This window comes from Letharia columbiana (genome assembly GCF_014066305.1).
Source record: "Letharia columbiana isolate WasteWater2 chromosome Unknown Sc0000022_s0, whole genome shotgun sequence".
In the NCBI taxonomy this organism is placed as follows: Eukaryota; Fungi; Ascomycota; class Lecanoromycetes; order Lecanorales; family Parmeliaceae; genus Letharia; species Letharia columbiana.
The window spans coordinates 657,414-670,903 of record NW_023501063.1 but is presented as its reverse complement, the minus strand read 5'-3'; the positions used below and the strand labels follow the sequence as shown (position 1 = coordinate 670,903).

Sequence of the window (13,490 nt, the reverse complement as noted above, 5' to 3'; positions counted from 1 at the left end):
AAGATCTCTTTCTCTTAATAAAATATATTAATTCTTTTATAATTAATAAAGATTTTAATAAAGATATTTATATATTTTAATTTAAGACTATTAATATTCTAAATAGCGAATAATTATTAATAATTTCTTATTATAGATCTAATAATTATATTTAATTAAGATTAGATTTTTATTATAAAAGACTATTAAATAAAATACTTTCTTATTATTATATTAAAAAAGAATATCTTTATTAATATAGTCGAAAGAGTTAATCTCTAAAATAATCTTTTTTATTTTATTAAAATAATATAGAATTAAAGCTTTAATAATAGCGACTTTTAAGAAAGTAAAAGATCTCTTAATATACTAGAGATTAATTAAATATAATCTTTCTTTATTATAAATTTTATTATAAATTTAACTATTTTAGAGAAGTCTCTAATAAATCGTTAATAAAAATTATAAAATTCGATAAAGATTTATATCTCTTTAAGATTAATAGATATAATTTACTTAATAATAATCTAAATTTTAATAAAGTTTATTTATAATCTATCTATAGATATTAATAAATCTAAAAATTTAATTTTCTAAATATAGAATTCGTATTTAAGAATATTTATCTAAAGATCGATATTTTTTAATTTCTAAAGAATTTATCTAATATATTAAATATATTTCTTTTTTATCTTATTATAAATAAGTATATTATCGAGATAGATCTAATAGAAGTTATTTAGATATTTAAATAGAATATTATTTATATATTATTAATATATAATTAAGTCGTTAATTAGATTAAAGAAGAAGAATTTAATATTTATATACTTTAAGAAAGATAATAAAAGTAATAAAATTCTCGCTATTAAAATATATATATAGTTTATTAAACGCGACTATAATATCTAATCGAGTAAGATATTTATATTTCTAAATTCTTATTAAAATCTTATCTATTAATAAAATTAAATATTAATTTCTTTTAATAATAGCGTTTAGCTTTCGATAGTTTATATAAAAATATAATTCTTTATTTGAGCTTTTTCGCGAATAGAATAAGATAAGATAAATAATATATAACTTAATATTATAAATCTCTTCTTTAGATATTTATTTAGATACTTCTTTATCTATTTTAATTTATATTCTAATATTAAATAGATTCTACTTTTTAAAAATTTTATTTTATTAAAGCTATTATTAAATTTTAATTTATAATTATAAGAATAATATAAAGAAAAGTATATTTATTTTAGTTTTATTAAAAATATTAAGATAGTTATAATACTTCGAAGATAACTTATATTTTATCTTTTTAGAATTAATCTTATTAATATTATTAATCTAAATAAGATAATTAAAATTATAATATCTTTTATATTTCTTTTCTAAGTTATAGAAATAGAGTTTATTAATTAATATATAAGTTTCGCGAGATATTTAAATAATAAGAGATATATATAATATATAGGAAGATTATTATAGATCTTATTTATTATTAATATAAATAGTTTATTATCTTTTTTATACGAGCTAGTTAATAGTAAGTCGCTATATTAATCTTAGCGATATTAATAAACTTAGACTTCTTATTATTCTTATTCTTATTTAATAAAAAAATATTTAAATTAATCTTATTATTATAAGTAAATAAAGAAAGAGCTTTATTATTTTAATATAATAGATAAAGAGATAAGTAATATAAATAGTCGAAGCTTCGAAGTTAATAGAAAAGAGAGAGTTCGTTTATTATTAATATTTAATTATTATTATAATTATATCGATCGAAATAAAAAAAGTATCTTATTTTATAATATATTAAGAACTATCTTATATTTATTTATTTAAGATTTTTTAATTATTATATTATATTTTAATAATATAATTAATATTAAATATATTTCTTCTTAATAATTTTTATTATTATTATTAGAAAGTAAATAATATATAATTAATTATTTTATAATCTAGTTATTATAATCTTTTAATAATTTAAATTATAATAGTAAAAGTAATTTTAAATATAAGACTTTATATATTATTAAGAATTAAGAACTTATTTATAACTATATAAGTATTAATATATTTATTATTTATAAGAGAGTTCTTAAATAAATAAATTCTCTTTTATAAAAAGAAAGTGTAATTTATATATAAAAAGAATAACGTATTAGAGACGTTATTAAGAGTATCTATTAAATATACTTTATAAGTATCTCTTATTATAACTTTAAAAGAGACTATTTATTTCTCGAAATTTAAAAAAGAATTATCGCTACTCGTAATATCGACGTTATTAATTTTAAATTCTTTATTTATTTCTATCGCGTAAAGTTATACTTTCTTAAAGATCTTTTTATTAATCTTAATTTAAATAGTTATTATATAATTCTTTTAATAGTAATCTTTTTTATTATAATTATAATATATTAATTTTCTTAATTTTAAATTAATTATAATATTTAAAGACGTAATAATTATATTTAAATTAAATTTAATAATAAATATAAGATATATATTAATCGCGAATATTATTATTAATATTTATATTATAATTAACTTAATAATAATCTTTATAAATTTAAAATTCTTATAATTAATATATTATAAGTTATTTAATTTTTAAAGATATTCTTTTATAATCTTTAAGATAGTAAAATCTTTTATAATCTATTATAACTTCTTTAATTTCTTTCTTAATTTCTTAAAAAGATAATTCTTTAATATTTAAGATTTTCTTAATATTAAGAATAATATCTAATTAAATAAAATCTAAATAGAAATTAATAAAGAATTAAGTTTTTTATTATAAAGTATATATATTATATAATATATTATTATATTAATTTAAATTCTTATAAATATTAATTAACTTATTTATAATTTTAATAAAAAATTAATATAAATTAATAAAGTTTCAAAGTTTTTTATATATTATATATTATATAATCTTATTATCGAGTTATAAGATTATATAAATTATTTTAAAGTTTTTAATAAGATAATAATCGCTATTAATCTTAAATTTCTATTTTATTTTAAAGAATTAGTTATTTTAAATAAAGTTAATATTATTAATAAATAGAGATAAATTTAAAATCTTAATTAATTTTTCTTTTAATTATCTAGATATATGTTTCTTCTTAATTAAGAATAATTATAAATCTTTTATAGATTATAAATTAAGATTATTAACTTTTCGCTATAAAGAAGTTATATTTTTTTAAAAATCTTAAACTAATTAATTTATCTTCTTAATTATTTTATAAATCTAAAATAAATTATTTATAATTAGATTCTTTTTTATTATAACGATATAATATTAAATAATAATCTTTTAAAAATTATCTTGCTTCTAATAAATCTTATTTAATATAATTATAAATTTATTAAATTAATATTTAATTTAATATTATAATTATAAAATATTAATAATATTTTAAAATATTTTTATTAAGTTAAACTTGTTAACTATATTATCTAATAGAATTAATATTTATTAAAATTTAATTTACTTAAATAAAGTCTTAATTTAATTTATTCTTTTAATATTAGACTTTATTATAAAAAAGGGGAAAGAAGATTTAAAATAAAGTAAAGAGAAGTTTAAATACTTTAAAAGAATAGATATTAAGAATATTAGATATATTAGAGAATAATAAAATTTCTTAAAAACGTATTAAAATTATTCGATATTAAGAATAAAAATTTTTTACTATAAAGTCTAAAATAAGATTATTTCTTTATAAGAATTTAATATACTTATTTCTTAATTATTTAAGACGTATTAAAAAGATTATAAATACTTTAAATAGTAGTTTTTTAAGTATATTTACTTCGCTTAGAGAGTTTCTTATCTTATAGAGAAGTTATATATAAAAAGTTTTAAAAAATAATATTTTAAATTAATTATAACTCGATTATTTCTTATCTAATTAAAACTTTATTAAAACTCTTAGATATTATAATATATAAAGTTATAAGTAATACTATTAATATATATTTTAAATATAAAAATATAAAATAATATTAGCTATTTCTTTTGATTCGCTAGTTATATAAATAATTTAATATCTTCTTTATTTCTTAACTACTATTTATTAAGATCGTTTCGCTATCTTTATTTAAACTCTTTAAAATTAATTTATCTATTTAATAGATTTATTTAGAAATATAAATAGTAACTAATTATAATTTCTTATTAAAGCCTCTATTAGCGCGTTTCTTTAAATTTATTTACATTAATATAAATAAAATAAGTAAATTAATCTTAATTATAGTATTAGAATTAATATAGAATATAATATTAATATAGATATATTAAATAAGATAATTAAGATATATCTAAGGTACGTGTATAACGTAATAGAATGTCTTCTAATATCTCGCTCGTCTTAATATCGAACTTATCGTCGCTAGTTAGCATGCCTATAGGCTTCGGTGTAGATAGATAAGCAAAATTTCTACACAGAGAATTGCTAAGACCATGGATTTGATTAATCAGAAAGCTTACATAAGGATTACTAAGTGTTTTACATGATTTACACGCTGTTACACAGTTTTTGCCTTACAATACTATAATTACTGTAAGGCACATGGCCTTACATGTAAAATTACATCCCTACTGTCCGGAGTCAAGTTGCAGATCAGTGACTCACCGCTTCAGCAGAATCAGCACGCAACCATCATGTCAGCCCAGCCTCACAATTTTTGATGACCTTTCGCTGTCAACATAATCCCTAAAAGGATGGTGTAACCTCACATTCGATGTCTCACCACAACTCGGGATCCGTGTAAGCCCTAAGGCTGCTTAGCTGGAAATCCATCCCGAAATACGAAATCGCTCGTACTCTTGCCTCGAGTGAGAGCTGAAAGGCGGGATAAGTGACCTGCGTTCGGATTGAAGTTAAAACACACGATTTCCGTTCCGAATTCTTGATCCGCCTTTCGTTGTAGAGAAATCGATCCCGAAGAGCAAACACTCTGCCATTAGTGATCTGTCAAAAACACCTTCAAAGACCTCAACGATTCTTAGATCGACCGGGTTTGGAACTCACTTCCATTTCAAAAGAAGCGCCATGATGTACAAGCAACTCCTCAATGCCGCGCTTGCTTTCGCCGCCATCTCGAAAGCTAGTCCCATTGCACCACGACAAAACACCTCCTCATCGATGCTCTCTTCCGCTGTACCGCCTTCCAACCCAGAAATTTCCCAGGACCTCATCAACCAACTTGAACTCGCCGCCGACAGTGTGGATCGTTTCACCATCCTCCAAGCGCAAGGCCCAGCCGACACCTGGCTCAAGTATGATTTCAATCCGAGTGCCAACCCAAATCCCGGAGGAGGCAAAGGGAGCCGGTGGCCAAGGAGATCTCGCAAACCGGAAAACATTCCCCGCCCTTATAAATCTCGGTGTCGCAGCCTCAGCTGGATTCATGAACCCTTGCGGCATGAATAAACCTCATATCCACCCGCGCGCAACCGAATTCTTAATCCTTGCCACCGGCGCTAATGTGAGGACCGGATTTCTTCTTGAGAATGGCTTGCAGACTCAGATGAGCACAACATTATCGCAATACCAGGGTGCTATACTGCCTCAGGGAAGCATCCATTATGAGTTCAATGACAACTGCGAGCCAGCAGTATTTATCGCCGCCTTCAGTAATGAGGATCCTGGCCTGAGCACTGTTGGGAAGAACTTTTTTTCGCTGGACCCGGATATTGTCGATGCCGATTTGGGGTTCCCGGATTTCCTTGATCACACGAACATCAGGCAGTTTGCGAAGAGCATTCCCAAGTCTTTTAGTAACGGTGCCATGGAATGCCTGGACCGTTGTCATATCAAGTATTGATTTAGTCTGACAACGAATTCACTTCATTGTAGGAGATGGTATGACGATGGAGGACTGCAATTGGTGCTGGATAGGACCCCAGTCATGCCCTTTCCTCACGTAAAATGGTTAGCACTACCTTGACCTACGCTGAAGATGATGGACGAAACATCGAGCTCAGCATGCTGACCACATTCGAATGCGGTAATGAAGGGTGCCGCGGAGAAGCAGGCTAGGCCCTTTGGTTTTTTGACTCTACCTAGTTTCGTAATACCGATTTCTCCTCGGCAAACAAAGTCTTAATGATTGTGCATCAAAAGTTTCTCGACGCGAATGTACCATAGCCCTTTTTCCAGTCTCCTAAATAGTCCTTACATACTTGCCCTCGACTTCTCCCGCCTTTACTTGAGAGGAAGTTCCAGGCTCTCGACTGAAGTCCTCGCCACAAAATGACCGGTGGCCCAACAGTCCAAGCAGTCCGTTCTATCTTGGAGGGTTCATACACGAATTCCTGTGGCTGCACCACCTATAGCAGTTGACTTGGCAATTGATGTGGTAACCCAAGCCATGTGGTAACCCAAGCCATGTACGTCTTCTAATAGCAATTTCCCTGGTAGATGACAGATATCTCCATGGCAGCGATAGACATGTCCCCTTTTCTCCCGTCAACTTAAGATCATCTAGACAGCAGGGTAAGACAGCTGGAAAAAGGAGAACGTAAGAGGGTCAGCAGAGATGCGGCAACATGGGTGCGAAAAGATGCGTTATTCTGAGTGGCGGGAACAAGGACAGGGAAATGCTGGGAGAGCTGGGAGAGTCGCGCGTGCATTTCTATGTTTAGTATCGGCCTTTATTGCGAAGAGGGCTGACAGCCAATAGGAAAGTCCACGTCACGTACTATTGATTGTCTCTAGGACTCCCGGCCCTAAAAATGCGCAGGCGAGATAGGACTGGAAAATAATCAGGGTCAGCGCAGCTTGTGCGGAAAACGCGCCACAGTGGGACTGTGTTAGCTTTGCTCATGGCTAAGGGTCCCTTCGGTAACCACATATTTTCAAAATATGACATTTGACTTTTCGTTAGTCAATTATCATTCAATACGTACATGAAAATATTATGTAAGCTTAGCGCCAAGACTAAAATTTGATAATTGAGATTTCAGCCCTAAGGGTTAAATATTTAAAAATATCTAAATTATAGATTAATCTATAATTTAAATTTAGAAAAGACGATATCTAAATAGATAATTTATAAAAATTAGAAATCTTAACGTAATAACGATTTAAATTTTACGCTTTTCGTCTAAGTAAATAAAAAGACTTATTTCTATTAATTATACTCTTTCGAATAGTATTAATTAATAATAATACTACTATATTTTATATAATTTAACGATTCTTAAAGAGATTCTCGAGAAAAGTATTACGAGCGATTATAAAATATACTAGTACTCTTAATATAATATATTATCTCTATTTAAAAATTAAATTAAAAATATATAAGTATATTTTAAAAATATATAATTATCGAAGAGACTTTAAGAGACTTAATATAGAAGCTTAAGAGAGCGATATTCTATAGTCTTACTATTAAAAATTATTAAAATAACGCGTTTATTAAACTTTAGATAAAAGTTAAATAGTCTAAAAAATTAATAAAAATATCTCGCGATAAGATATTAAATAATTTAAATTACGTAAGAAAGAATTTAATATTAAAATTTCTTTACGAATATTCTTTTAAGTAATAACTATTATCTAATTATATATTACGAGTAAAGATTTATAAATAAAATTTATAATTATTTTTTCTAATTAAAGCTATCGAGTAAATTTAATAAGCGAACTTTTAATAGAGAATATTTAAATTCGTTATCTTTAAATATCTATAAGACTAAATTTAGTAATTATTATTTTATTTAAAAGCTTATATTTCGTTCTATAATTTAAAATTTTAATAGAAAATAAAAAAGTTATTTTAAAATTAAATAATATCTATCTAATTAAAGTTATTCGACTATCGAGCGAACTTTAATAAGCGATATTTAAATTTCTTACGCTTTAATAACTATAAGACTAAATTTAGAAATTTCTTTCTTATTTAAAAACCTAGATTTCGTTTTATAATTTAAAAAAAAATCTTAAAAATTTAATAGAAAATAAAAAAGTTATTCTATATATTAATAATATATACTTATTATTTTTTAATAGTTACGAATATTAATTTATTAGTATATACGAGTAAAGATTTATAAATTAAATTTATAATTTTTTTTTAAATTAGAGCTATCGAGTAAATTTAATAAGCGAACTTTAATAAGCGAACTTTAATAAGTAATATTTAAATTTCTTACGCTATAATAACTATAAGACTAAATTTAAATATTCTTTTTTAATCTAAAAGCTTATATTTTATTCTATAATTTAGAAAAAAAATCTTTAAAATTTAATAGAAAATAAAAAATAAAAGTTATTCTATATATTAATAACGATATATCTATTTTTAATAAGAGAGATATAAGAGAAGAAGATTTTAATAATTACGAATATTAATTTATTTACTCGCGATAACTTAGTTAATTTAATTAAAAAGCGTAGATCTAATAAATTAATAATTAATTATATATATAAATTTAAGATTTTTAAACTTAACTTTATCTTATTCTATTATATATATTAATAATAAAATAAGATAAAGTTAAACTTAAAAATCTTAAATTTATATATATAATTAATTATAAATTTAAGTTTACTTCTCTTTTAATTAGATCGATTAAATTATTATAAATAAATAAATTAATATTTATAACTATTAAAATCTCGCTCTCTCCGCGTCTTCTTTATTAAAAAAATAGATATATATTATTAATATATAGAATAACTTTTTTATTTTCTATTAAAATTTTTTTTTTTTTTAAATTATAGAACGAAATATAAGCTTTTAGATAAAAAAAAGAAATTTTAAATTTAGTTATATAATTATTAAAGCGTAAGAAATTTAAATATCGTTTATTAAATTCGCTCGATAGTCGAATAGCCCGCTTATTAAAGTTCGCTTATTAAAGATTACTTATATATTTACTCGATAGCTCTAATTAAAAAAAAATTATAAATTTAATTTATAGATCTTTACTCGTTTATTTATAAATTATAATAACTTAGTCGATTTAATTAAAAAGCGTAGATCTATAATCTATTAAATTTATAATTAGCTATATATATAAATTTAAGATTTTTAAACTTAACTCTATCTTATTCTTTTATATATATTAATTAAAAATTAATAATTCTCTTATTTATAACTAGAGCTATTTATCTAATATTATTACTTTTAATAACTCTTATAATATTTTTAACTTATTCTTTATTAAAGAGATTTTATAAGTTTTTATATAATACGAGTAAAGATCTATAAATTAAATTTATAATTTTTTTTTAATTAAAGCTATCGAGTAAGTAGATAAGCGCTTATAATTTAATAATTATAAAATTAAATTTAATAATTCTTTTTTTTTTCTAAAAGCCTATATTTTATTCTATAGTTTAAAAAAAATCTTAAAATTTTAATAGAAAATAAAAAAAGTTATTTTAAAATTAAATAATATATATCTAATTAAGACTATTTAACTATTAAGCGAATCTTTAATAAGCGATATTTAAATTTCTTACGCTTTAATAATTATAAGACTTAGTTACTTAATTTTAAAATTTCTAAAAATTCGAAAAGTATAAACGACGCTATAAAATTTAAAAAAAAAATCTTAAAATTTTAATAGAAAATAAAAAAGTTATTCTATATATTAATAATATACGTTTATTTTTTTAATAAGAGAGACGCGAAAGAGCGAGATTTTAATAATTATAAACGCTAATTTATTTATTTATAATAACTTAGTCGATCTAGTTAAAAGACGTAATAATCTCGAATTTATAATTAATTATATATATAAATTTAAGATTTTCTAATTTAACTCTATCTTATTCTTTTATATATATTAATATAAATAAGTATACTTTCTTATATCTAATAGTCGAAAAGATATAATATATTTTATAAAATATTTTATATTAAGTAATATTATATTATACTCGAATATAATATAAATAAAGTCGATAAATTTTTTATTTTCTATTAAATTTTTAGAATTTTTTTTAATTATAGAATAAAATATAAGCTTTTATATAAGAAAAGAATTTTTAAATTTAATCTTATAATTATTAAAGCGTAAGAAATTTAAATATTATTTATTAAAAACTTATTTACGAAGAGTAATATTAAAAGTTTTATATATACGTTAAATCTCTTAATATACTTAATATTTTAATAAATCTAATCTTTTTCTTAAATAGCTTTATTTTTCTAGTAATAATACTTTATATAGCTATATATATACTTATTTACTCGCTTCGTAAAGTTATAAAATTATATATTATCTTTCTTATAATCTTTTCTATACTTATTATCGCTTTTAAGATAAATAATCTTTATAATATATCTCGATATTCGCTCTATTTACTTCTAAATTCTCTTCTATATAAGCTTATAATTTTAGTAATATAGTTATTGTTTCTCGATATCTTTATGAGTTTTTAATATATCTTTTTAAATAGTTTAACGCTTTATTTATAACTAATAAGACTCGATTATATTAAGATTTAAAGAGTTATCGTATTAAAGTATTCGAATAATATTTATTAATATATAAACTACTTTCTAATACTTTAATATATAGATCGAGGTCTTATCTTCTATAACTATTATATTAAGTCGCTCTTATTTATACTTCTAAGCGAATTTTAAAAGCTTTAAAATAAGAATCTATATCTAGTAAGAAGAAGAAGTATAAGATATATAAGCGTATATATCTTTTTCTAATAGCGATATCAATTAATTTTCTTCTTCTTCTTCTTAATAATAACTTTTCTAGTCTTAATAGTAAACTTTTACTCGAATTTCTTATTAGAAAGATTTCGTAGATTTATTTATTATATATCGATTTTAAATAATAGTAGTAATAATTTTAACTATAATATTAGCTTCGATTAAAGTAAGTATTTAAAGTCTAATATCGTTATTATAATTAATAGCTTAAGCTTTATTTATAAATATTTTAATATAGAGAATATAGAGAGAATTACTTCTTATAGCTATATTAAAAACTTTATATATAATATAAAGTCTTAAAATTCTTCTTCTTTTCTTATAGACTAGTACGTTTAGTATTAACGTCGTAATTTAATAAATATACTCTTTATATATAACTATAACGTCGCTATAACGCGTATATACTTTATATATATATATCTTATATATATAGTATTAACGTCGCTATTAAGTAAAAAGTAATAATATTAAGAATATTTAAAATATTTAGAATATTTATTAAGTATATTAAGAGATTTAGCGTATATATAGAATTTTTAATATTATTCTTCGTACTTTAATAAGAATACTCTTTTATAGAAGCTTAGATAGTCGAGAGATAATAACTTTAATAAAACTCGAAACTATTTCGCTTCGTTCTCGATTCGAATTTATTAATCTCTCTTATTAAAAAATCGTAAAATCGTAAAAATCGTAAAGTTAATAAAAAATTATAAAAATATAAAAATAATAATATTAGAAATTAAAATAAAAAGGCTATAATAGATATTAAAATTAACTTCTTATTAATTAAATTTAAATATATTTAGAGTTAATTAAATTTTTAAATATCTTTTATTAATATTACTTATTTTTTTTCTATTAAAATTTTACTATTATTTTTTTAAACTATAGAACTTATTCTACGCTTTCTAATAATTAAGAATTTTTAAAATTCGATCTTATAGTTCTAAATAAATCTTAAATTAAAATATCTTTACTCTTCGAAGTTCGAGAATCGAATTTAATCTCGAAATTAGATTTAAAAATAAATTACTTTCTATAAATTTAATTTATAGATCTAAACTTAATTATTAATATAATTAAAATATCTTATTAAAATAGAAGAAAATTATTTTAATAGATATCTCGAGATATATTTAATTATAAGCTATATGAAATAGCGATATATATTTATATTATTTATTAAATAGAGTATTTAGAAGTAATATTATCTAAATAAAATAATAGATTTTTTTAATAGAGAATACTAAGATATTTTATACGTAAGGCGTTAGTAAATAAAATAGTTTATTACGATCTAAATTTTTAGAGATCTATATAAATCGATACGATTAGCTAAAAGCTAAAAATGTTATCTTCGCTAGCGATCTAGAAGTAGCTATAAGTTAATAATAATAAATTAATTATTTACTACGCTTATTAGCTAAAATTTCTTAAAATAGTAGAAGATAGTTTCTTATAGCGTTTTCGTCTCCGTCTTACGTAATTCTAAGGCTTTTTATATCTTAATACTATAAGAGTTAAGCTTAAGACGTTTACGTAACTAAGATATTTCGAGACGAATTACTAATTTATATCTCGAAAGTATAAATTCTTATTAAATTATATTTCTAATTATTAAATTATATCTCTATATTAAATTTTATCTAAATATAAAATATAATTCGATAATTTATTATTACTTAAAGTATAATTTAATAAGAATTTATATTTACTATAGTAATTTATTTAAGTAATCTACTTATAGATATAGCTAGATATCTATTAGAAATTATTTTTTTAAGATCTTTACGAAGGCTTAAATAGAGATATTTATAGTATAAAGTATAGAATAATCTAAGTATTTAAGAGAGTCTTAAAAGTATCTTCGAGAAAGTAAACTATTAATAGCGATTCTTATGAAGACTCTATAAAGGCTTTACGATAGCTCTATAAAGATAAATATTTAGATTTAAATAAGAGTATTCTAGCTATTAAGCGTAGATACTATTATTAATAATTTATAATTCTAAGAATATTTACGCTTAATAGCTAGAATACTCTTATTTAAATCTAAATATTTATCTTTATAAAGCCTTTATAGAATCTTTATAGAGCTTTTATAAAAGTCGCTACTAATATAAATCTCGTAAATCTTAAAGTATAAAATATAATTTAGTCTTCGAGTAGTCGAAATTATCTTTACTCGACTTTTATCTAATATTTTTAAATTAATAGAATTCTTATTAAATATATTATATAATTAGAGAAAATCTTTTACTTCTATAATTAGATAGACTAGATCGCGAATTATCTTCTTTATAATTCGAGGCTACTTTAATAACTTACTAAATTATACTCTAAGTAATAATAAATTACGAAATTATATCTTATATTTAAGTATAATTTAATATAGAGATATAATTCGATAATTAGAGATATAATTCGATAAGAATTTATACTTTCGAAGTATAATTTGATAATTTACTCGAAAATGTATTAATTTACTCTAAAGAGTTTATAAGTGCAAGTCGATGATGTTACTTTTTCTTTAATTCGAGGATCTATATAAACCTCAAGTCTAGAATTTAGAGCAAAATTACATAGAAAAGTAGAGGAACGCCACGCGATAATAGGTTGAGACCTTTGTGGACAACCATTTGGCCCTAGCACTAGAATATCTTACCGTGAAGAGGTCTGCGTTATGCTGGGGTCTTGCGTCCCGAAGATATCCTAAAGGAAATGGAAGCTTCGAACAGTCTCTCAGAATCAAGGTCTCACGCAGATCCTGGAAAGGTGTGGTCACTATC

At 22.0% G+C, this 13,490-nt stretch overlaps 1 protein-coding gene across 1 annotated transcript; it reads left to right on the top strand.

Annotated features, from left to right (window-relative positions):
- Positions 1 to 5,082: 5,082 nt before the first annotated feature.
- Positions 5,083 to 5,835, top strand: HO173_007094 (uncharacterized protein; the record flags this gene model as incomplete). The annotated part of the gene is made up of 1 exon (XM_037308999.1): positions 5,083 to 5,835. The coding sequence occupies one exon, from the start codon at positions 5,083 to 5,085 to the stop codon at positions 5,833 to 5,835; it is 753 nt and encodes a 250-aa protein (XP_037164263.1).
- Positions 5,836 to 13,490: the final 7,655 nt, after the last annotated feature.